The sequence below is a fragment of the Corticium candelabrum genome, chromosome 16 (assembly GCF_963422355.1).
Source record: "Corticium candelabrum chromosome 16, ooCorCand1.1, whole genome shotgun sequence".
NCBI classification, from domain to species: domain Eukaryota; kingdom Metazoa; phylum Porifera; class Homoscleromorpha; order Homosclerophorida; family Plakinidae; genus Corticium; species Corticium candelabrum.
In genome coordinates, this window is record NC_085100.1 from 2,658,260 (window position 1) to 2,683,447 (window position 25,188).

General features: G+C 43.8%; 2 protein-coding genes across 3 annotated transcripts; both read right to left on the reverse strand.

The window, feature by feature from the left end:
• Positions 1-1,656: 1,656 nt before the first annotated feature.
• On the reverse strand, positions 1,657-9,653 carry LOC134192561 (uncharacterized). Of its 2 annotated transcripts, none has more exons than XM_062661303.1 (3): positions 9,503-9,653; positions 9,293-9,428; positions 1,657-1,877 (listed from the first exon to the last, which is right to left on the reverse strand). In XM_062661303.1, the coding sequence occupies exons 1-3, from the start codon at positions 9,605-9,607 to the stop codon at positions 1,831-1,833; spliced, it is 288 nt and encodes a 95-aa protein (XP_062517287.1). In that variant the 5' UTR covers positions 9,608-9,653; the 3' UTR covers positions 1,657-1,830. The 2 variants fall into 2 exon arrangements, with proteins under 2 accessions (XP_062517287.1, XP_062517286.1); XM_062661302.1 differs by lacking the exon at positions 1,657-1,877 and adding an exon at positions 3,596-4,007.
• Positions 4,372-5,052, reverse strand: LOC134192370 (uncharacterized). Its single transcript, XM_062661109.1, has one exon. The coding sequence runs from the start codon at positions 5,011-5,013 to the stop codon at positions 4,372-4,374; it is 642 nt and encodes a 213-aa protein (XP_062517093.1). The 5' UTR covers positions 5,014-5,052.
• Positions 9,654-25,188: the final 15,535 nt, after the last annotated feature.

A 25,188-nucleotide genomic window follows, 5' to 3' on the forward strand; every position in this document is an offset into this window, starting at 1 on the left:
CGTCTAGCCTACACTGGAAATTTGACGTGAAGTCGATCTGGAAAGACTCCAAGCAACTATCTAGCTAGAGGACATTTACGTGGATCATCTAGACCACGCCTCTAAACATATGACGGGGAAGCCCAAGCCGGTATCTATCATCTCATGATATAACGGCAGGTCGTGCATTGTCTCCACTCTCGATCTCCATGGACGAAGTTGACGAAGATTTTGTTCGGAAGCGAGTCGAAGAGGGTAATAGTCATGCTGTCATCAGTGAAGAGTTACAGACGATGTTTCCAGGACTTTGGGGACCTAGCGAACGATCTGTTCGACGTTTCTGTACAGACAGAGGCATAAGTCGACGTTGTTCTCTGAGTAAAGAGGAACTAGAACGCTGCGTGTCTGACGCCGTAAGCGAGGTGAGCACTAGCTATATATCTCTAGGTAGCTGGCTGCATGCTCATTATAGTTAGATTAGATCATGCTTTGCTCATGATCACTATAGCTAGGTCATGATTGTACACTGCATATAAACTGTGTGCATGGCCTATAATTCCTGTATGCATGTATATTTATATTGACTGTGACAGGTCGGACCATCTTGCATCTTCAGATCGTCAAAAAGCAAGAAGATGGCAACGGCTACACAATGTAAGTCAAAGTCTAAGATTTCTTGTACTTGCAGGCGGTCGCCAGTAAATTTTTCGATTTTTTGCTTTGACTTTTACAAAATAATATAACTATACATATGTTAACTGCTAATACGGTCTTGTTTCAATAGCATTCTACGTCAAAATTGTAACATGGTAGCACCTGAATATTATAGACTCATGATCAGTTATAACTCTTGATCACAGAATGTCATCGCTCTAGTTTGTCTTGTTTAGTCTTTTTAACTTTTCTTTGTAATGAAACCTTGCATATGTCCATTTAATATATATATATATATATATATAGATATATATATATATATATTAATCTCATTGCATATTCTTTGGGAACAACTGTCTATTATTTATATCAATATGTTCATTATGTTAGAAACTGCAGAAGATCTTCAGCTTTAGAGATGTCCACAACTTTGAACGATGAACAAAAGAAGACGTACGCTATACTGTAGCTAGTGCCATGAAACTGGAATTGCTGTCGTCAGAAGTCTCTGAAAATAGCAGTGCTAGCGAGCCACCGTCTGAGGGAGCGAGCCTCCACTGCTGGACGTTCACAACTCCTAATCCGACCTCTTCCGTGGAGAGCCATTGAAGCAACAAAGGTGTTTGAGTTTTTGGACAGAAAGTACGCCAGAAGGCAGACTCAGAGAGGAACAGTACCAAGCGGAGCTCCGTCTATACCAGAACACGTCCGGGAATGACATTGTACCAGAGTGGGCTCTAGAAGACTTCTGCTAATTATAATACGTTTGATTTTAATACATGTCAAAGAACATGGATATATAGAGCTAGATCATTCAAATTTGCTGTTAACATTGTTGTCCATTGCCAAAGTTTGTTGAACTAGAGAAATAGATCACATGGCAATTGAATCACCTGGTTTGTGTGTCTTAAGACTACCTATAGCTCATATTTGGAAAAATCTGTATCTGGTATTTAGGACTCCAAATGTGTGCCTAAATGTAATCCTAAAACCCGTATTCGATCTATATAGGCCGTCCTAAATGTGTTCTATACACTCTAGTAGGATCGGTCTAAATATGTCTAGATATGATTAAAGGTGGTATTCAGTACACATTTAGAATAGGTTTAGACCATGCTATGTTTAAGCTTTCATGCAGTGCATGCATGATCGAGTGTCCGTCCTAGTTCTCTCGATCGTCGCACGTCGGTAGCGTCTTCACACTTCATACCAATGGGGCGTGACGGTTGCTTGACAATTGACATCTACGACGTATGAACAAGTCTACAAAGATTTGTTGCGTCCACTTTACAGACAAATTTACAGGCCTGTAAAGGCTTTCTCATAACACCAAGTCTTTACCTGCGAATTTTCAACACTTGCTGTGTTCACTGTGGACGCGGGCCCGCCACACGCGGGGAAGTCCCTAGAGGCTGTGTAAAGGCTTTCTTATAACAGGCACCCTAGTGGACACAACAAGCTACGACGTGTTAATTAACATGCGTACGTCTCTAGACAACAATGTTTACAACAACGTGTAGAGGTGCCTGTACAGGCCTGTAAGGACCTTCTCATAACACAAAGTGTTTACCTGTGAATTGTTGATCTGTTGTGTCCACTAAGGTTAGTACCTCTAGGGACTTCCCCGTGTGTGGCGGGCCCGCGTCCACAGTGGACACAGCAAGTGTTGAAAATTCGCAGGTAAGAGCAAACAACGCCAGTCAATTTTTAATTTGACATTCAATTTTTAATTTGTCTCAAAAATTAAAAATGGAATGGACAAATTGGCCATGCAAATTCAAAATTTAAAATTTAATTTTTAAATTAAATTGAATATTGAATTTAACATTGAAAATTAAACTAACGTGCTTGCAATTTCAATATTCCATTGCATTGAAAAGAAAATTGGTTAGAAATTAAGTATGTTTTCAATATTTATTATAATCCGCAGATAATTATGGTTTGTCAATCAGTCAATTTTAATTTTAATAGAATTGAATGTTGAGATTACAAGCAACTTCTAGGCTATTTTCAATTTCTAATTCAATATTTATTCAATTGTTACTGGGAATTGAAAATGGATGAGATGGACGAAATGGTCACGCACCCTAAGGCCACCCGCTGACATCAATGAGCCGACGAAACGACATCGACCAGCCGACGAAACGACATCAACCAGCCGACGAAACGACATCAATGAGCCGACGAAACGACATCAACCAGCCGACGAAACGACTTTTGACACAGATGGCGCGCCATGTTTGTGTCAAAAGTCGTTTAAATGGCGCGCCATGTGTGTCAAAAGTCGTTTAAATGGCGCGCCATGTGTGTCAAAAGTCGTTTCGTCGGCTGGTTGATGTCGTTTCGTCGGCTCATTGATGTCGTTTCGTCGGCTGGTCGATGATATCGCAGCCCAGCCGACGGAATTATGACACACTTGACGCGTGTCGTCGGCTGGGCTGAGATGTAAATTAGTTGTGGAAACATGATATCTCAGCCCAGCCGACGAGTTAGCGCAGCCCAGCCGACGAGTTAGCGCAGCCCAGCCGACGGAATTATGACACACATCGCGCGCCATAGGGATGACCGTCCACTCTGCGTGACTCTCCGTAGCTTGGACGAATTGACAGAGCTAGGCAAGCAAGTCATCTAGTGGGTAGTAGCCTCGTTCACAGCGACGGTGACGTCGCAGAGTCAACCGAGTCTGAGCTACCCGAGGTACTTGGCCAGTCGCCCGGCTTACGCATGTCTGCAGTGACGAGAGAGCCATCCGCAAGGACGGCTCCTCAAGATTCTCCCGAGGTGGTCGATTGATTGATTGAATTGCACTGCACGTAGGCGCGCGTGTGTACGTGTAGAACAGCAAACCGTGCATCTTTGATTTTAGTTGCTGTGTACTGCGTGCACGTGTATAAAATGGTAGTTAATTAATTAAGCCTAGTTGAATTTGAGTTTCAGTATAGTTACTAAATTTGTTGAGCTGTAGATTTAGCTAGATTGTTGCTATATGTGGTAATAGATAAATTAAATCATTTAGCATGCATATATGTACTGTGCTCATCAGCAATGGCTGCTCGCTCCTGAGATTGATTATGTACTTTTGGGGGGAGAGGGAGATTTCCTTCTCGTTAGAGCGAAATTGCAAGAGATCATCCTAGGGCGAAAGTCGTCGAGAACTACTCCTTCCCTTCCAATCAGCAGCACGCGTTGGAATGAAAAATGAACCCCTACTGCGTTGAGCCGTGACTAGGGCACGCGTTCCACCAGACTCCCTGCTGCGTACTTCGCACAAGGCTGTTTTATTTTTCGTTCTTGCTGCGTTCATTTTTCATTCTTGCTGCATTTATTTTTCATTTTTGTCCTTTTACGTTTTGTTTGTGCCGCGTTCAATTCTTCTAGAACCAAATATAATCAAAAATAGAAAAATGAGAATAGAAAAATGAAAATAAAAAATGAAAGATAAAAATTAAAAAATAAAAACGAAGAATGAAAAATAAAAATTTGCTCGCCGAATCAATTTTTTCCAACAAAATAATTGAAAACCTTTGACAAAAAATTGAAAAATAAAAAATAAAAATTTAAATTTTAAAAAATTGAATATTAAAAATTGAAATGGCTGGAAGGGTCACGGATCCCCTTACATACTGAAATGGTCTTAGTGCAGGGCCGGCGAAAGCAAATTTAGATTGGTCAGGCCTAACGCACGCTAAAGGGCGGGGCAAGTCACGTGACACAAGACAAGTCTAACGCAAAATCCTCTTAACTCAAGGCTAACAACACTATACAGCTACGAGAATCGTCCAAATAAAATACTGATAATCGATGTTCAGAACTACTGACAAACTGTTCAGCTACATGTGTCAACGACAGCGAATCAGTACGATCCTTGTGCACACGCAACAAGAGTAGGTGATTTAATCTATCCTGTTTCATTGTACTCCTAAGGTACGTTTTCAATCTCTTGAGGGCACTAAATGACCTCTCACTGACGGCGTTTGTAGATGGCAGGACCATAGTGAGTTTAAGGACGGTGACTACTTCCGACATCAAATCCCTTTCGTAAGGAGATAAACTCAAGATGTAGTCCCTAATGTCACACACTGTCACAGAAGTCTTGTCTACGAGACCAAAGTAGGCTTGCAAAATTTCAAGATGAAGCTGCAGTTCTTGGGCATCTAAATCATCATGATACAATGAAGTGACATGGTTGAGGCATTCCCTATAATCGTCACCCTTGACAGCCTTTAGCAAAAGGTCCTGCAAGTTGCGGTACATTTTGAATCCGGGTTGATCAAACATGGCTTGAAAGCATTCACTATTGAATCGAGTGCTTCGTAATATTGCTGGCAATAAACTTGCTTGCAAACATAAAAAACTCAGGTTTAGCACTGCCCTCCTCATATTGCCTTGGAACTTTCCTCTTTCTGGGCAGGACAGGGTCATCAACATCTAATTTAGTTCTTGTCTCTTGAAGACTCTTCTAGAAAAGATCGAACTGTGTGTCGTCTCTGAGCACGTGCAGAGTTGCAACAGTCATCAAAGCTATCCGTTGACCCTCAGCAGCAGACAACTTGGGTGATTGTAGGGTCTTGCTCAAGTTATCACTATGCCTCAGAATTAGTCGTCCCAAAGCAACCCCAAACAATATCGAAACGTTTTAAACTGAAATTGAACGCCAATGATGCGGCCCTTGATAGCAGGATCAGATACATAGTCTTTGGACATCTCCCAAAGCTCCTGAAGAACGCAGTAGTTATCAATTACTGACTTCAAAGAGTCTGCCCTGACCGTCCACCTTGTTGGACACAATGTGCGGAAACCAGGGGTGTCTGGTGCAAGACTTTCCTTCAACTTTTGCAAAGCAGTATCCCTTCTTGGAGAGTACTTCACAAGCTTTGAGACTTCATAAGTGGTGTCCAGTGCATCCTTCATCACTTTGCAATGTTTTACAGCATCCCCAACAGCCAAGTTCAAAGTGTGCCCGTAGCAATGGGTGTATAAAGCTCGGGGTTCTTCATCCAATAGCTGCTTTGCAACACCGGTATTCCCATCCTTCATGTTGGCAGCACCATCATAGCGTTGCCCTCGGCATCTTGACAGTGAGAAGTTCATGCGCACCAACATATCTCGAAGAATAGACAATGCCATGATTTTTATGAACTCATTTTGCATGTCATGAGATACATATTTACTTGACTTTCCAGTCAGCCAGCATTTTAGTAGAGGATCATCTTGACCACGTAACTTCAGTAACTGAATAAAGTTAGAGTCAGTCTCATCCCCATCTCCTCAAACCGGTAATCCCTGTCTGGCTAAAAACTTCAAATTGGAGATGATCTTGATTAAACACTCCCTGTTCTGTCCCTTCTCAGTTGCGTGCTCTCGAGACAGCATCTCACCTACATCTGGGCAAGTTTCGGGCAATTCAACGATCATTTGCATTGCCTCCCTGTGGCAAGACGACGATTCATGAGATTTGAATGCCACCGTGGCTTCCTTCCAGGTGGAAAACCCCTTTGATACAAAGGAAGGGTCCTCTTTCTGCCACTTGATCTTCTTTGACTGCAACGCTACCACACACACGTGGCAGAAGACGACATCATCCTTAGTGGAATAGTGCAGCCATTTCCACTTCTCAAACCAATGCGACTGACACGATCGTCTAACGACTACTTTCTTACCGAAGGTACGCTTTGGAAAGACGAAACCGGACATTGGCTGATACGGCTGACTTGGAACTTCAGGTAGACAGGACTGAGCAGATTCTGTAGAAGACGACATACTGTCCAGTGATCACGCATGCATGTGCTGAGCTCTTACCTGACTGAGGCACACCTACTACTTCCGATAAGCCGTCTTCCTAGTGACTTTCGGAACGTTTCCGCCTACTTCAGGCACACTGACAGTCTAACATGGACTTGGTGAGTTACCTCGATTTGGCCCTGCCAGTAATTAACTGCTGATAGAATTCTTTCCTTTCCTCGACCAGCAGGACGATTAAATACAAATATATTTAATTACCTATACCGTTTACCGGAAGTTCTTTGCTTTTGTCTCCTGGTGCAACTACTACTTTCAAATATTGATCCGGTCAACCTTACAGGCTCCACCGGCCCTGTAGAGTCAGGCGCGGCCCCGGCCCTACCGTGGGGTGCTTCCCAAGACTGAAAGTTTATGTTGTTGTACGTGTATGTCTCAAAGAAATTTTATGCGTATGCCGTAAGTGTCTCTAAATCAAGGATTTTGACTATTTCTGCAATAAATTATTAATTAATTAATTAGAATACAAGAAAACCTTGACAACTGGAGCGGTAGTAGAGGGAACCTATATATCATAAGACACTAGCAGCGTAGAACAATTAACTTAATTAAGCAAATCTATTCTTAACTTTTCGCACTAAATTCTAACCTGATATCATACGTAAGAACTGGCAGATTCGCCAAATCATTAACACTCTTAATTAACTTAATTAATTAATTAAATGCTGTCCTCAACAATGTCTTCTTCAACATCTGATCTCGCACTTCTGCATCTATTATCGCTAAGTGTGTCTGATGACTTCTCTTTGTCGTCTGTGTCTTCATCACACACATTGAGCTCATTACAAACAGTCACTGGGCAGACAATCTGCCGCAGATATTTGATAAAGAACCTTTTGATGACATCATCAATCTTAACTTGAAACGTGTAATAAGAATGAAGCAAGGCTAGCCTGTTTAGCCGTTCTTGACCCATTGCTGACCTAATGTATTTTTAGTCTTCGCAAAGCACTGCTGCTTCTCTCACAAGAGCAAGTAGTAACAGGGAACGTTGCAATTAGATACAACAATTGACAAATACAAGGAGCCATTAGCCGCTGCGCCAGCTTGACTGCGTCAAAAGACGTTGTCAGGTATCAGGTAGGGTCTCAGGAGTGGCTGATTTAGTCGCGTGGAATGCTTCCCGAGCATAATGGAAGCATGCCAGGACCGCGCCTGAGTGTGCCTAGTCTTGAGATAGTCAGTCTAGAATATTATAGAGCTCATTTGTGGTAGCAGAAGCAGAACTTTATTGCAATCTGACCAGATAACATGCATAAAGGCAGTAGCCATCACATACAAATTTTCTTACTATGTAAGTCTGGGTGTGACCCTGCACTTCCTTCGATTCCTTTCATCAATGGTGAACCACGCCTATTGGAAAAGAGGGGTTGTAACCCCTGAACCTCCATCTGGATTCGGGTCTGCCGATGGCAAGAGCACCTAGCAGCACTCCGATAAGAGCCATATTAGATTCAATTGACCGTACATGCACACCGCGGGTGCGTTCGTTGATATATCCGAGAGATTTTCACGTACTGTACTCTATCGATAGTCCTATATAGTCCTATATATTTTGATAAGTTATGTGAGTCTTTGTGTTTTCACGTACTGTACTCTATCGATAGTCCTATATAGTCCTATATATTTTGATAAGTTATGTGAGTCTTTGTGTTTTCACGTACTGTACTCTATCGATAGTCCTATATAGTCCTATATATTTTGATAAGTTATGTGAGTCTTTGTGTTTTCACGTACTGTACTCTATCGATAGTCCTATATAGTCCTATTTTGATAAGTTATGTGAGTCTTTGTGTTTGGCTGTTGGGCGTGGGTTGTAGCACTTAGGGCGTACCCAGGCATGTTTCGAGGTTGCCCGGAAACCCCACCAAGAGGTGGGCGTCACCCTTACTTTTCCTTTTTTAGATCCTTTTAAAGACGTTACTGTAGGTTATTCTATAGGAAGATGTTTGTTGGATCCTTAAATTGATGCCGTATAGCTGTAGCAAACAGGTTTGGATTGAATGACAACTAAGTGAATGACACTGATCTGAGATGCTTTGTGTTATTGATATTAATATTAATATGAAGCTTGTAAACCCTACCCGGGTACAGTACGCCCCTGGCACTTAACTGTTGTATAGGCTATGCGTTGTCTAGAGCCGCCTCCAGAATCTTACCAGAATTATCTCTTTCTACGGCCATAAGCGCTAGCTAGACATGTGTGAAAAAGTGAGACAATGCGGAGTCAACTGGAAGAGCGTCCTGTCCCGAGAAGGTACGACGCAGTGCTTGCTACTACAACTAACTGCGTCGCGGTTGATGACCAATTCGTGTTATACGGGAACCGGGCACGACGGCGAGAGAGGGTCTGGTACGAGGCTATTCGTTCCGTGGTAAGGAGTGAAACTTCAACTGTCCACCTCTAGGCGGTGTCCACGTCTAGGCAACTTTACCCTACCCCACCAGCAGTGCGAATAACCCCACAAGCAGAATGAAAAACCCTGCCTCAGAATGACTAGCCTCAAATAGTCTATCTTACATCTTTGACACTGACAACGCGCCATAGATTATTTGCACAGCACTGTGTCGGTGGCCGTCGCGGGGGCGCGTGGCAATTCTTGGACGCAAACGGCCCTTTGTTATCCTACGTGGCAGACAGGCGTCAGACGATCATAGCGCTTTATCTAATTAGATGGTACTAAGTTCTTGTTTAGATGTTCTCATGGTGTGTAGCAAGAACAAAGCACCCGATAAAGTAAACGGAAATTTCAGCCGACTGTGTCTAACTAAGCACTGACCGTACCTAGCACAAAGCCGCTTCAACCGAGGGCTGCGTACGATCTAGCATTGATTTCATGGACACTGCATGTATGCTCACCAATGTTTGGGACTTCTGCTTTCTCTTTCACCATCTCGACCGTTCCTATTTTCACGTCAATCTCATTCGCTTTCGCGTCAACCTCAACTTTTTCCGAGTCGACACCATCCGGCTCTTCCACCGCATTCTGTTGAATCTAGATTTGCGACAGCAGCATGTGATGGTATCTATACTGGATAGTCTATCTAGAGTGAGTCAACCTAGACTGACCGTAAGGCCGCTGTTGCTGCTACGGCGACGTCGCCAGCCTTCACTGTCTTGAATGCACATCAGTCCGATGGCCAGAGCCAATACCAGCACTCCGATGCGAGCCATTGACAGTGCACAGCCCTTCGACCGTCGGTATGCGAGAAATGTTTCAAGTGTAGTCCTACTATACTAGTTGTACGGTATCCGTAGGCGCCTCGCGTTCGTGAGTAAAGCTGGATTTACAATATGGAAACGCTTGAGCGTCGCGTCGCGTGCGTCCTGTCACGTTGTCTTGCGTGGGAGTGGCACGTAGCACGTCACACGCGTCGTACCATTCACAATACGATTTCAGCGCGCCGTAGACGTCGCTACCTGAATTATTGAACTGACCACTCGCGCTTCGATTTTCTACTAGCAGAACTCTGCCGCAACCCCCAGCTTGCTCAAAATCAATTTCGAGGCGTTCCCCCATGCACGCAGGTCTTTGTACGTCTTGCAGTTGATCATTCACAAGCAAGGACAGCTCCCTACACAATCTATAGACCGCTCAACGTCGAGTACAGCGCCCAAATCAATAATAATTGCCAACGGAAGCCACACGTGCATTTATAGTTGGCTGTGATTGGTCGAAATCAAGGTGCTACTTTCGACGCGACGTGTACAGCTTCCGGTTCGACGCTCGAATAGAACTTGGTTCTATTTGGACGCGTCGCGTCGCGAGCGTCGCGTCCGTCGAACGTCGCGTCGCGTAGACCATTTACAATTTGAATTTGTACTACGCGACGTGACGCGACGCGACGCTCAAGTGTTTGCATATTGTAAATCCAGCTTAACACGTCCAACGGAGTTTTCAGACCGTCTACTGAAACGCCGAGTCCTAGCTAGACAATACGTATTTGCTGAAACCCTAGCTGTCTTGGAAGTAAACATGCAAACTTCCTAGAAGTTTAAATTACGTCTATAGGGCTGGTATAGGTAGTCGTCGTTTTGCGATCGTGATCAAGACAATTGAAATGTACAGTCTAGGTATGCACTTAGTTCCGTTGTAACGACAGTGGCATGGTATTTACTGACATAGAAATTGATATCGGCAAAAATTGACTATCAACAGTGTTAGATGCAGCACAGTGTAGTAAAGGATTGATCATACTGTAGTACGGGACGTGTGAATAATTGACTGTAGGTGGCATTCAACTCCTGAAGGTGTTTCTTGGTTGTCACGTACACACAATCCCCAGCTACAACAAAACGATAGGGCGACGGAAGTTCATGAAGCGTTTTCGTCGCCGTTTGCTCACTTAAACGAATCGTTCTTAGACTCATCTGTAGTCGGACACGGAAACGATTTTTTGAGGTAGGTCCTATCATGAAACGTGGTCGTGGGGAGGAGAAATTTGAGATTTGTGTGTACACACACATATTATATATATATACCAAAAGCTTGATGGAGAGCCATATAGGACCACGCCCCTCTGTTGTGCGACCCGGATTAGAAGCCTCGCTACGCTCGGCAACTAGACGATATTAGGGGGCGGAGCTCCTAGAGCATGCGCAATCTCGAGGGCAACACGCACCTTTCACACCTTACTTTTCGGAAAGCTATTGCTACGCGCAACCTTGCTGTACGCGCAAAATAGAGACAGCTCGTCTATTAGACACAATGTTACACGAACAATTTAATTTTACTGTATTTAGCTAATCATAAATTGGCTCTAGAGCTCGCACGTTGTGGAACAAGAACAAAGCATCCTGTAGACTGGAATATGGAAATGGAGGCCAACAATGAATAATACAGCCGAACCTAACACCCTAGAACGTCCAAGAAGGACTACGGCCGCTTATGCACACTACCTAGAGAACTAGATGCGACCGATGCTATAGAAAGCGCTTGTATAGACATTCTCTTTGTATACGCGCGCTAACAATGTTTTCAAATAGCCTGTTTACTGGCTTCTTGCTAATGCTGCTTTCTCTTTCATCATCTCCATTTCCTCATCAATATCATTTCTTTTTACGTCAACCTCAGCTCCCTCCGAGTCAACAGCAGCCGCCTCTTCCACCGATTTCTATAGATTTGCGACTCTAGGTATCACTGCATGCATGCAAGTGTGAGTCAACTTACAGTAACTGAAGATGACCCAAACCGGTGTCATAGAGAATTTGGCATCCCCGGGAATTTGGTATCCCCGAGCCATATTCACTAGGGAATTTGGTATCCCTTCGGGACATTTTGCATCCCCGAACCGTATATCCTAGGGAATTTGGAATCCCAGGAAATTTGGCATTCCCCGAGTCGCATTTCCTAGGGAATTTGGCATGCCCGAGCGGTATTTTCTAGAGAATTTGACATCCCAAGCCGTATTTCCTAGGGGATTTGGCATCCCCAAGCCATATTTCCTAGGGAATTTGGTATCTCTCGAGCAGTATTTCCTAGGAAATTTGGCATCTCTCGAGCCGTATTTTTAGAGAATTTGACATTCCTGCGCCGTACTTATTATGAGAATTTCGCACATCTAAAAATGTGACATTCTAAACTCTATTTTACAGTCTGCGTTTTTGTGCTAAATTTCTAACAAATTGACATGTTACAAATTGCGTGTTTGTTGTCTAATTAAATTTGCGACTGAAAACATCTATTTTAGTTAACTTCGTTAAAGCAATTGACTCTATATCGTCTACTGTAGTCACAGCGTTCTTACAAACAGTTGTCACAGCACCATTTGTCACTTTGTTGTGGTAGATCATGTTGAAGACAACCAACGTGAAACCAGTCCTTACAATTTTGACACCGCACGGTATCATCGCATTCTTCTGGCATCAAACAGTTGCGGCAAATTTCTATGTAGGTACGGCGAAGTCTAGGAGTGCGTCTAGCAGTTGTTTGGGCGCCTAGCGGAAAACCTGTCATTTCTTCTGATGCAAGCATTTGTACAGATGCTCTCTCAGTCGAGGTCGGTCGAATTTCAGGCTTGCTACATCGTCTCCTAGAGCTAAATGTACCGCAAATGCAATAGCAAACACACCACAGTCAACGCCTCCTCTCTGCTGTTGAACATAACATCATGTGTTTAGAGCTACAATTGATTAGCCGTCCAGGGCTATGCATGGCTATATATATATATATATATATATATATATATATATATAAATATGCGTTGAGTCGTAATGCATCATGTAGCTAAACGATCAGTCGACTGACGAACTACCCGTGAACTTCAAATGAGTCCTAGCGAGGCGACGATATACGGTCATGTGCCAGTGCAACAGATTCCACGACCTCATGGTGATGTCATTCTAATACCAGACACCATCTAACCTAGATGATGACGCAAAGATCAACATACAGCCTACGCACAGCCGGCAGACGTCACTTCTTCCACCTAGCTAGACTTGCTACAGTTCAGACCGTGATATGCTTCTCTCGGTTTCTGCAACACTTCTTAGAATGGTAGAACTAATTGCAAATGATGAGAGATAATCCAGACGTAGACACAGCTAGACGGCACTGGATTTATCTTGTACGAGAACTTGTGCATGGCATGGGCTAGTCGGTGTTTCATACTAAAAACAATGACATCACCGAAAGTTCGTGACTGCAGCATAGTGGCACATGATCGTCTAGCATCATCACACAATTACTCCTTGGAAGTCACATGATCGTCTAGCATCATCGCACAATTACTTCTTGGAAGTGCACCGGTAGTTCGTCGGCCGACTGATCATTTACCTACATGATGGATAGAGGATACCAAATTCCCCAAGGGATGCCAAGAGGGGTGCCTCAGACCCTCAGAGAATATGGCTCGGGGATACCAAATTTCCTAGTGAATACGGTTCGGGGGTGCAACAAACAGGGGATGTCAAATTCCCTACGACACCCCGGCCTTTCGTCGACGCCAACCTTCACTGTATTGAATGCACATCAGTTCGATGGCAAGAGCACCTAGCAGCACTCCGATACGAGCCATACTAGATTCGATTGACCGTATCAGGCGCGTTCCGTGGATCTAGCCTCGCAAGCCGGGCTCTTTCGCTGATCTAAACGCACGTGAATTACACGGGGAGGGGAGCTTTTGCCGGAGTTGCTCCAGCGCGAGAAGAGCCCGGTCGCTTTCGTGAACGTCATAGTGACGTAGGACCCCGGATTCGGTTTCATAGCTTAGATAAGGTTAATTCGATTAGCTAAGCATGTAGGTATGAAAGTTGAGTTGCTTCACGCACTTGCTTGTCTTGGATGTCACTGTCACTGACTGAAGGCTGCTCAACGTTAGGTCGGGTTTCCAAGGTCTCTTCCCTAGCTCTAGGGGCATGCCGTCACCAGTTTTTTGCCTAAGACATTGTCTGTCTTCTCTGGTTGAGTTTGCAAGCCAATTCTAAAAGAGTCATATATTGTACAGATTGTCTAAGTGCGCAAGATTTCTCATAGCCTATGACAATCTACTGCTGACTAACCTCACACATATTGCTAAAGTAGCTTGCTTTAACATTTTCTTTTCTTTGAGGGCGGTGCACTACTCTCCATAGTGCCAACTACAAAACAATTCGGTCGTGACTCGCGTGGCTGCGGTGGCGTGTGCTTTGTTGCACGTGCGAGATTTCTATCGATTCCAATCTGATTGCTTGCGAATCACGTGTTAAGATTCACAATTAATACATAGAAAAGCGTAGAGCTAGCTACAACAGTGAAATTAGGTGCTTCTCTTCTGTACAATTGCTAAGAGTCGACCAAGCTCACTACTAAATTAAGATGAATGAGAAACTCGTAGAAAGTCGTGGGTAAGCTAGTAATCTAAATTCTGATTGGTCTACATATTTTTATAAATTGACACGCACATGAAAACTGAGGGGCCATAGCCCCTCTGGCCCCTATTACGGTACGCCCCTGGCCTGACCGTAGATTCACCGCGGGTGCGTTCGTTGATATATACGAGAGATTTTCACGTACTGTATAGATAGTCCTATATATTTTAATAAGTTATGTAGCGAGTCTTTGTGTTTGGTTGTTGGGCTTGGGTTGTAACACTTAGGGACGTACCCAGGTAGCCTCGTCCCCAGACTCTCTCGTGCTAGTCTTGTCCGGTGCCCGTATGACAATTCCAGGCGCGAGAGAGTCCGGGATCATCCCGCCTACTTCCTGCCATATCTCCTTGCTAAACACTCACTAAGTGTCACCCCCAACATCATCACTGTCAACCCCAACGTCATCAAGTGTCCCGTAACTTCAAATCAAATTAGCGTTAGAACTAATCCAATAAACGTACCACACGGGATGCTATGACCATTGTTTGGTGTTTGTGGCATATCCAGGACTTGCAGACAACTGAAGCATGTTGAAAAGGTAGGTCTATGGAGTGTTGGTGACGGGTGTCGTGTAGGCTTGTAGTCTGAGATCTACAATTGGCGGAGTAATGACCTTCTATGTAGTTCACACGCACATCTCCTTTGCGGTCAGTACGTACACCGTTTGCGCGCAGACTCTATTTTGTAGCAAAAAGCGCGCAATGCCAAGGGAACGGGTTGATCTTGACAGGAAACTACGGTCTACCCTTCGAGAAGTCTTCAAGTATGAAAACTTCCGGGAGGGTCAACTTGAAGCTTCCAGGGCTATTCTTTCGCGAAAAGATGTATTTGTTAGAATGAGGGCTTCTGGTGGAAAGTCACTGTGTTATCTGCTACCTGCTATGATCCTGTCTGGTTCATGCATTGTTGTTAGCCTTTTGATATCACTGATGGATAATCAGGTACCTAGGATTTAGATTGTATTGAACTTTTGTGGCTGGACACAGGCCAAATGTCTGTATCCTCCTCTCTTTCAAGGTTAGTAAACTGAAGAAAAATCAGTTTCTGTTACTCGCATAGCTTCTCTATCAGATAATGAGCTGCTGGAGGATATATTTCTAGGAAAGTGCAAACTGAGTGAGCACTTGCATTGTAATTGTGGTTGTTCTGACAGGCCTAACAGGGTCTCTTGTCTTTCTTATTTCAGTCTACATGTCACCCGAGGCAATTACTGGAAAGTTTTGCAGGAAGGCAATGTCTGAGAGATTGAAGGAAGTTATTTCCTTCATTGCCATAGATGAAGCTCATTTAATTGAAGACTGGGGTAAATTTCGCCCTGCTTATAAAGAGCTTAACTATATCCGTTCCTGTCTACCGTCTGTCCCACTCATGTCTCTTTAAGCAACAGCTCCACGTCATCTTATTGTTTCAGTCACTCAACAGCTAAATATGCCTGATTATGTCCTAGTGTCTGGATCCTTGAATCAGCTCAACCTCTTCTTTTCTTTGGATTCATCCAAGTCTATGTTGTCTGTATTCACTCACTTTCTTCAATGTTGTCATCAGTAAAGTCTCCAGAAGTAATTCCTAAGACATTGATATTTTGTAGGGCTAAGGACATCCTGTACAGTGTTTACGTCCATCTCGTCCGTAGCTGTAGTGCTGCCACCAAGGGCTGTGTAGGTCAGTATCATGCGACGATGTCTCTAGAGGGTCGGTCACAACATTATGAGAATTTTAAGAGTGGAAGGCAGAGAGCAATGGTAGCCACAAGTGCATTTGGTCTTGGGATAGACATTGATGATATCACTGAAGTGATCTTGTTTGGTGTGCCAGACAAGGCATCAGAATTGGTGCAGTTAGCTGGTCGTGGAGGAAGAGACTCAAGGCGATTGTGTCTGGTTAGATTTGTGGCACATGCCGTGATCTTAAAGACACTGGGCCTGACGTCGTAAAACCTTGTTCAAATACATCTTGTTTGCGAAAAGTAATAATTCGTAACATTTTGCAGTCTGAGGAGCTTTTACCAGCCTCTGACTTATGTTGCTCTTTCTACTCTTCTAGTGAACGCCCACGTGTGTTTGTCACCGAAATACCATGTACAGATGATGGCACTCCAATTCCTTGTAGATCTGGAGCTTTGAGATCACGTCGAGTTCTTGCAGGGCAGAGAGTTGCATTAAAACAATCGTTGCTAAAGTTTAGGGAAACTGCAGGAGGCACACGATTTAGGCGAAGAGGTCTAGATGGAGTACTTTCCATGGCAGTGATTGACAAAATTGTAAAGGGATGTAATAAGATTTGTTCAGAAGAAGATGTGGTACCACTAGGCGTGGTAAAAGAGTTCAGTGCACCTGTATTTCAATTAACCGAGGGTCATATACCTAACACTGTAACCCAGGTTGCTTTGAGACGTACAAGTGATAACACAGATGTAATTAACTGTAGAGAGCGCTGTAGAAATGTTTTGGGGGATTGTAGCAATAACCTATGAAATTTATGTCGGTTGTATAAAAATTTAGTGCTATAATAGTGCTATAATGCTACAATAAAGCCTAGCACTTTGTCATATTTCATTGTCTTGCAGAAAATTGATTTCCTCATTTCCTCATGGTCTTCATCTGTTAATTTCTCTTCATCAAGATGTAGTTCCTCTTTCTTCAGGAATTTGGCCAGCGATTGTTTGGACTATGCAATGTCATATCCTTTACGCTCTGGTGTTGTGAAGCGTCTATTTGATGGTAATGTTCTTTGAGAAATTTGACAGGTTGCTCTGGAGTCAATCAAGCTCGATATCATCATTTGAATGTCTTTTTCAGCCTTCGAGCTTTGATGTTGTGTTCCGTTCTGAGTAGCAAAGACCTCTTCATCACACAATACTGCTGCATCGTGTAGCATGTGAGCTGCTAAACTTATCACTTTCAGGTAATGGAGAGTGAGATTATCACCAGATGACCTAAGTGCTGTTTTGATCACGAGATTGTGATGTTCAACAGCCATGTCAATTGCCTTTCCATGACCTGGCCGACCCGAAGAATTGACTGTCTTGTTGTGAGTGACTATGTAGGACAGCCACTTTTAAAAAAAAATCAGCCATTAAATTTTGCCAAGAGATTAGCAGCTTTGCTGCTGTAGTTGGTCCTTTTTAATGCTAGGAAATACAGTAGCCACATTCTCCAATGCTGTATAATTCGCGGACCAGCCTCGTGTTTATGGCATCTCTGAGGTCTTCATACAGCAACGCCATTTGTAAGAATGACCGATGGAAGTTGTACATATGGTCAGCGTCTTTTTGTCTTCATCAGTTGGGGCTGATAGCACTTGGTTTGCAGATCTCTCAGCTGTTTGGTGCAGCCGTAGTTCAGTCACTGTGCTTTGATCAGATGAAATGTTTGCTGATACACTAAAGATGTTTAGAAATGTTAGCAGACATACAGTCAAGTGGGCTTCTAGTGCATGTCGCAGAAATTCATCTGCTTGCTGAACTTCTTAGCAGCTATTGTGACATTGGTTCTATTAGTCAGGTTGCTTAGATTGGCCAATGAGCCAGGATGCTCTGGTGACTCCCAAAATGTAAGATAGATTACTTTCAAACACTCCCACATAAAATGGAAATCTCCTGGGTTTTCTTTTGCCCATCGAAGACGGGCATTGGGGACATCAGCTACTCTTCTGCGTCAAGCTCCACGGATTGCTCTACAGGTAGCTTGGTCTCCAACGACACATTGCTGAATTGTATTATCTATTGCCAACATTTTCTGGAATTCTTCAAGTATTGTGACATTGTTGTCTATACAACTCTCATCAACATCAATCACTGAAATTGAATGGATGACAGACTTTGTAGCATGTTTCCTTTGGTTCGAGTAGTATGATGTTGATGTAAGGTGACTGAAGCATTTGAACTTTGTTATGAGCATTGTTTCCACCTTCTTCTGTGCAGATTTATTGAAATCTCTGTCATCTTCATCATTGGGTAGGATGTCGTCGACAGATAGATCCACTCTTTTGCATTGTGGAATGCCGGCAGTGCTGTAATATTCGAGTGGTAGTAGTTTGGAAACTTTGAAAGCTAAACGACTTGTAAAGTTCCAGGCTTCTGCATGTCTTGCAAATCTTTCATGTCTCACCTGTTTGTTAATGTTTATGTCATAGGCAGCAATCCAATAACCACGTTGCAGCTCTCTTCTTTTGTCTATTGCCCTGGCTGCATTTTCTACGTATCTTATAGTCTGACTGTATGAAAGACAAATGCCAATGTGATTGAGTGTTGTTATGACTGATTTGCTTGTTGCCCTAGCAATCAAAATCAAGCTCAGTAGAAGTTGGAAACCCTTTACATGGTCACTATTTTTTTGCAAGTACAGCAATGGCAGTCAGACAGTGTATGTCTTTTAAATTGGTGACTGTTCTTGTGAAGTCTCTACTGCCACCTATAGTTGACAACAGCAACGTGGTGTTTGGTGCATACTGCAACAATTGGTCATACAGTTGACTGAAGCTGAAGTCAGACAAAGTAGTTGGATCTGATTCTTCAATTGGACCAATGGACAGTGCTCCTCTGGCTTGCTGCAGGTTAGCCAGCTCTGAGTCTATCTCAGCTCGTACTCTGTCCCATGGTATAGGCTGAATTTGCTGCATTTGGTGCTGCAATTGATGCTCCAAATCCTGTTTGACCTGCTTCTCCCGGTGCAATTGAAGCTCTAAGTCTTGCCTGATTTGCTTTTCGTGCTGCAGTTGAAGGTCCAAGTCTTGCTTGATCTGTCTTTCAAGTTTCAATTCATATTCCAAGTCTGCTATCAGTTCACTTGTTGGTGACAGACGAGGACGCTTGGCGGTATGGTCGGTCTTCTTTCTAATGCCACAATACATGTACGATCGGCTTTCTTGAACTCTGACATTTTTTCTGTGTACTTTATTTGCTGAGCCAAAGGCAACGTGTATGAGTTTTCCGATATCGCTGGAAGATATTGCAGCCTCTCCAGCAGACTCTAGGGCAACGTTCATGCAGTCAAGAACATCTTTTGTCAACACTCTGTCTGACTCAGTTCCAATCTCAAAATTCTCGTGAAGCCTACAACAGTGTCAAACTGTTAGTTTGGCTACAATAGTTAGCAGAGGATTTTGTATAGCACAGAGTATTTGCCTCTTACAGCTTGACATAACGTAAATTGACTTCATCAGAGGGATCTGTCGATGAATGTTCCATGGCCACGGCAGGACAACAGAGACACTGGGCAGTGAGAGCTGAATAGTCAGACTAAAGTATACACTGTAGTTGGTAACCAACAGAAGTGAGCAAGCACTTCAATACACTTGCTTATATCTATATCCTTACCCAGATATGTTCAGTTTATAGGAATTGTTAGTAGTTACTATATAGTAGTTGCTAGAGTACTGGGAAGTCATGATCTGAAATGTTCTCAAATATGATGTCATTGTCACTGACATTGTGCTATCCGGTACAGCGGTTTCCAATAACTGATTAAGAATGCACACGTTATGGGAGGAAGTCAAATGACATCATTTACTACTAGCAGTAGTAGATCGTCGCTTCAGTAGAAGAGTCGAGTAATTTACAATGATAAGATATTTGACAGTCTTGACAGTCACGTGTTCAACTTCTAACGCGATACGTTGCTAGTTACAAGAACGGCTGACTGCGATTACACGATCACACGTAACAGTAATGTAACATAAAAGAGCTCAGTCAGTGCATGTGTTTACGCATGTGATTTTCAAGCAGATAGATTCAAACCGTGCGCTCTCATGATCACGCGTACCTACAAATTATGTAGACGTGCTCAGCGACCGTGGAAACTTTGCCATGCACGTTCTGTGTACACCGGACGCGGCCGGCATGCCCAGAGCTTGCCAAATTGCGATGGATGGATACACAGATAGATCCCACTCTAGTCTATTGGATTAGTGCTAATGCTAATTTGATTTTGAAGTTACGAGACACTTGATGACGTTGGGGTGACAGTGATGACGTTGGGGTGACAGTGATGACGTTGGGGTGACACTTAGTGAGTGTTTAGTAAGGAGATATGGCAGAAAGTAGGCGGGATGATCCCAGACTCTCACGCGCCTGGATTTGTCATACGGGCACCGGACAAGACTAGCACGAGAAAGTCTGGGGACGAGGCTATACCCAGGCATGTTTCTAGGTTGCCTGAAACCCCACTAAGAGGTGGACGTCACCCTTATTTTCCTTTTCTAGATCCTTTTTAGGTCACCCTTACTTTCCCTTTTTTAGGTTCTTTTTACTGTGTCAAACGTGAAAGTATGCAAGCGCATCCCTGCCGTTCCCCGGATATGTCACTCTGAAGCGGTGGTTCTACGCGAAGAGCGGAGCGTTTCTGACGCCACAATAAATGTGCGACGTCACAATAGGTGACGCAATGAGTACAGCCATAGAATGGCATCAAGAACTACAGATGAACGCAAATAACGCATACGTATACGACACAGAGTACTGAAAACGTCACCAGTTGCTGTTCCAGAGTAAGAAAAGGCCGCATGCTACTGGAAAAGCAAAGAAGTGCAGCGGTTTGCGAGCGCATAGGGAACAAACTTTTCGTGACGTCACGATTTTCAAAAGCGCCAGCGCAAAGCAAAGTACAGGGCACCGCCTACCGCGAAGAGCACAGTTTGCTTTCAAAAGTGGAGAAGGTCATGTGCTAACTAAAGGAGGAGCAGAAAGGAACAGCGGTTTGCGAGCAATTACGAAACAAGAATTCAAAATGGCTGCTCCCATGGGACTGCTTACCTTTATATATATATATATATATATATGCCAATACAATTTGTGAAATTCTGTCATTTCTGAGCAGGTCTACGAAAGCCTCGTAGACTGGCAAAGAAGATTTATTACGTCACAAAGAGGTTGTTCTTCCCGTTTGTTCTGTAGATATCGTACATTTCATGATTAAGATCATATAATCATGCATAGGCGAAGGAAGCCTCTGCTGAGTGGGGGGGCACAACGGTTTGTCAGGCCATAGAAATCCAAGAACACTGCTAACTCTATGCCTTAGGGTTAGGGTTAGGGTTAGGGTTACCCTAACCCTAAGATAACGGAGAGCATTTTGTGGGGGCACGTGCCCCCACGGCCCCCCCAGTTCCGTCGCCACTGTAATGTTCCAAGAGACATACTACCTCATAGCCTTGACTTCCCAGACACGTGTAGCGCCGATTCAAAATAGTCCTCCCCGTGGGTCTGGGATAGTACCGCCTCTTCTCAATAAATATTGCGGTTGGTCCTAGGACCAGCATGAGTGTTCAGTTGCATAAATGCATACCTTTCCAATTACGGCCGTAATACAAGAACGACAAAGACATGTCCCGCTAAAACATCATGTCGCATCCCGCTGCACGGGTACCTTTGTGCACGTGTTTACAGTAGCTACGGTTTTATCATTTGTGTGTTAGTAAGGAACGCAAACGGGACGATAGGAGGCGCCGCGGACGCGATCGGCATGTATCTGGTCGCCATGAATCCGCTGCGAGTAGCTGCTAGGTAGTCGCGCGTGGAGCCGCGAATTCGCGATGAAAATTCGCGATGCGCGCATCCGCTGTGACTCAATCGTCCGGATTCGATGTGACTTGCCGCGAAATCGCGACAAACTTCGCCTTGGATTCACCGCAAGACTTTGTCTAGTAGACGTGTCACGTGATCATGAAGTCGTTGAGCGTTCTGCTGGCGGGCTAGTGTAATGTAGTAATATAATAGTTTTACGTCTTAGCGCACGTTAGCATATCAGTGGTTATATAACACATCGCTTACTTAGAATACATCAGTCTTTTGACCTGCAATCACCGTGTACCACATTGGTGACAGGACTGGGATCTTAGAATGCAACGTGATGCGCCTCAGGTTTCCGATGGAACTGGAAACTTACTTTCTTTTCTAGACCGTATTACTGTCTGTACAGCACTCAAAGGTTTTGAGGGAGAAAAGAAGGCACTCGCCCTAGCATCCCGATTAGAAGGGGCGGCCTTTGAAAACTATCGACGTCTGGACAGTGAGGAAAAGCAAGATTTTGATGTTATCGTGGTTTCACTAGAGAAGGAGTTCCTCGGTGGGGCAATAGATAGGCGGCTCGCGGTGGAGGAGTTGGGTGGCAGAAAATGGAAACAGTTTGAAGAACCTCCAGCGGCGTTCGCGCACGACATTGACAGGTTAGTACGGCTAGCGTACCCGGGGTTTGATAGTGGGTCCGCGATTACTTTGGCCAGAGACGCCTTTCTAGACGGTCTACCAAGAGAATTCCAAATTCTGTTGAGAAGAGACAAGACTACTAATGCTAAAGTTGTCAAAGAATTAGCTGAGGAAGTCAGCCAACTTCGATTAGCCGGAATTCCCTCAGTCAGACCGGCTCCAACAAATACAAGTCCAGTCAATCAAAGCAGTTTACTGGCTTCAGCAGTCAATCAAGTTTCCGGATGTGACATGGAAATCTACAACGATATGTCATCTACTCGTCAGTCAGTTACCGCTTTGGCAACGACAGTTTAGACACCCAAGCGACAGTGCAGTCGATGCGTGGTCGCAGTGGCGGTCGGAGGTGGACACCTAGAAGGAAGTATCTGCAACCTCGAGACCCAATGCTTGGTAAGAGATGTTATATTTGTGGTGATATTGAACACCTCCGGTCTAGTTGTCCTCATTTTCACGATTGTCATCGATGTTTGAGACCGGGGCATGTTGCCAGAAACTGTACTGCTGCATTTCCTGCATCAAAGACAGGAGGTCAGATCACTAATTTAGCCACGGCTCTTCACGGTCTAATTATGGTTACCGCTAATATTGACTGGCAACCTCTTTCTTTTTGGTGCATACAGGAGCAGACATCAGCTTGATACCACTTGATGTTGTTCAGATGAACCACATGACAGTTAGAAGGAATATTGTTCGACAACCAATAATGGTTGATGGTACTACCTTACAGTGTGAGGGAACTGTAGTTACGTCGTTTCAGTTGGGATCTCAAAAGGTATACAGTTCATTTTACGTTGTGAAAGGAATCGACTGTGGGTTTTGGGCACTGATGTTCTGTCGACCCTTGAGGTCCAGATAGATGTCGCTAATGGAAAGTTGTTCTTGAAAGGGGAAGAAGTGACAACATTCCAACCAGTCAAATCAGAACCAACAAGGTCTGAAGTGCGTTTATTGAAGTTTGGTCGGGTGTATTCGCCAAGCAGTGTACTAGTCGGGCCTGGGCAAGAAACTACCATTTGGGGAAATATACACGCCAATGTTACTAGTGAATGGACAGAAATTGTGGAAGTAGTGGATGAGTTATCTGAACGTTCAGGACTTTTGGGATGTGCTACCTATTGTGTTGGAGGAAAAGGGAGAGATGTTCCGGTGAGAGTTATGAATGTCTGCACAGAACCTGTAGTAATACATAAAGAACAGAGTTTGGCGAAGTTTACTGAAGCAACTGCGTTGGATGAGGTGGATCGAAGACCAGTTGGAAAGGGTACCGATATTTACAACCCAATGGTTGACATAGATCTGGGTGAGTCATTGAGCTCTGATGAGAAACAACAATTGGAGAATCTTCTAAAAACGTCATCGGGACGTGTTCGCTTATCCAGGCAATGAAGGGTATTCAGTGGATGTTGAACATACGATTCCGCTTACTACCAAAACTCCAATAGCTTGCCGCCCTCGACGTCTACCTACAATATGGAAAGCTGAGGTTGAAGATGAGATGAGACGATTACGGCGAGATAAGATAATTCGACCATCTACTTCTGGATATGCGGCACCTCTATGTCCAGTTAGAAAGAGTGATGGAAGTCTTCGTTTATGCGTAGACTACAGACAGTTAAATGGTAAAACTAAAGACACAGCAATACCAACTGGAAATCTTCAAGAGGTGATTGAGTCACTATCAGGAGCAAAATTTTTTAGCATCTTGGACTTGGCAAGAGGATATTTTCAAGTGCCAATCGTGGAAAAGGATCAGAAAAAGACAGCGTTCCGGACACCTTTAGGTTTGTATGAATTCAACAGAATGCCCTTTGGGTTGAAGGGAGCTCCAGCAACGTTTTGTCGAATGATGTCACTAGTTCTGGGACACTTAATACCTATTCAGCTAGTCCTCTATATGGATGATCTCTGTATAGTTTCAGATACATTTCAATTACATTTGGATCGGTTGGAACAAGCATTTACAACTCTTCACAAACACGGACTCCGACTTAATGCGAAGAAACGTCAATTTGTTACAACTCAGAAAATATTCTGTGGATTGCGTATTAGTGCAGAAGGAATTAATCCTGATCTAGAGAAGGTTGCTGCTATTGAAAAAATACCTACACCCACTACTGTCAAGGAGGTGAAGGTTTTCTTGGGCATCACTGGTTTTTATCGTCGATTTATTCCACGGTATGCTACAATTGCAACACTTTTGACATCTATGTTAGCTGGAGAACAGAAATTTCAGTGGTCAACTCATTGTCAAGATGCATTTAATACTTTGAAGCGAAAACTGTCTACAGCACCGATCTTGGCTCATCCCGTGGCAGATAAACCATTTGTTTTGACTACAGATGCATCAACTGTAGGGATTGGTGCAGAACTGGCACAAGAAAGTTCAGAAGGACTACGGCCGATTGCATATTCTAGTAGAGTTCTGTCTAAGACAGAGAGACGATACTCTACATATGATAGAGAATTTCTTGCAGTCGTTATGGCAACTCGTCACTTTCGACACCATTTGTGTGGTACAAAATTTTTGCTGCGGACTGATCATTTTCCACTCCAATAATCTTCTACTGCCAAAGACCCGTGGGGCCGTCGTGCCAGATGGATAGTGGAATTACAAGAATACTGTTTCACTACTGAATACATAAAAGGAGATCAAAATAGAGTGGCGGATGCTCTCAGTCGTCTTGGATTTGGTAATGACGAA

Coding starts and splice junctions, on each gene's coding strand:
- LOC134192561 (XM_062661302.1), bottom strand. CDS start 9,607: ATGGCTCGCATCGGAGTGCTGGTATTGGCTCTGGCCATCGGACTGATG. Junction 9,429..9,502: donor GCAGCAACAGCGGCCTTACG/GTCAGTCTAGGT, acceptor TCGCAAATCTAG/ATTCAACAGAATGCGGTGGA. Junction 4,008..9,292: donor AGCAGAAGTCCCAAACATTG/GTGAGCATACAT, acceptor ATTTGGTTCTAG/AAGAATTGAACGCGGCACAA.
- LOC134192370 (XM_062661109.1), bottom strand. CDS start 5,013: ATGAGGAGGGCAGTGCTAAACCTGAGTTTTTTATGTTTGCAAGCAAGT.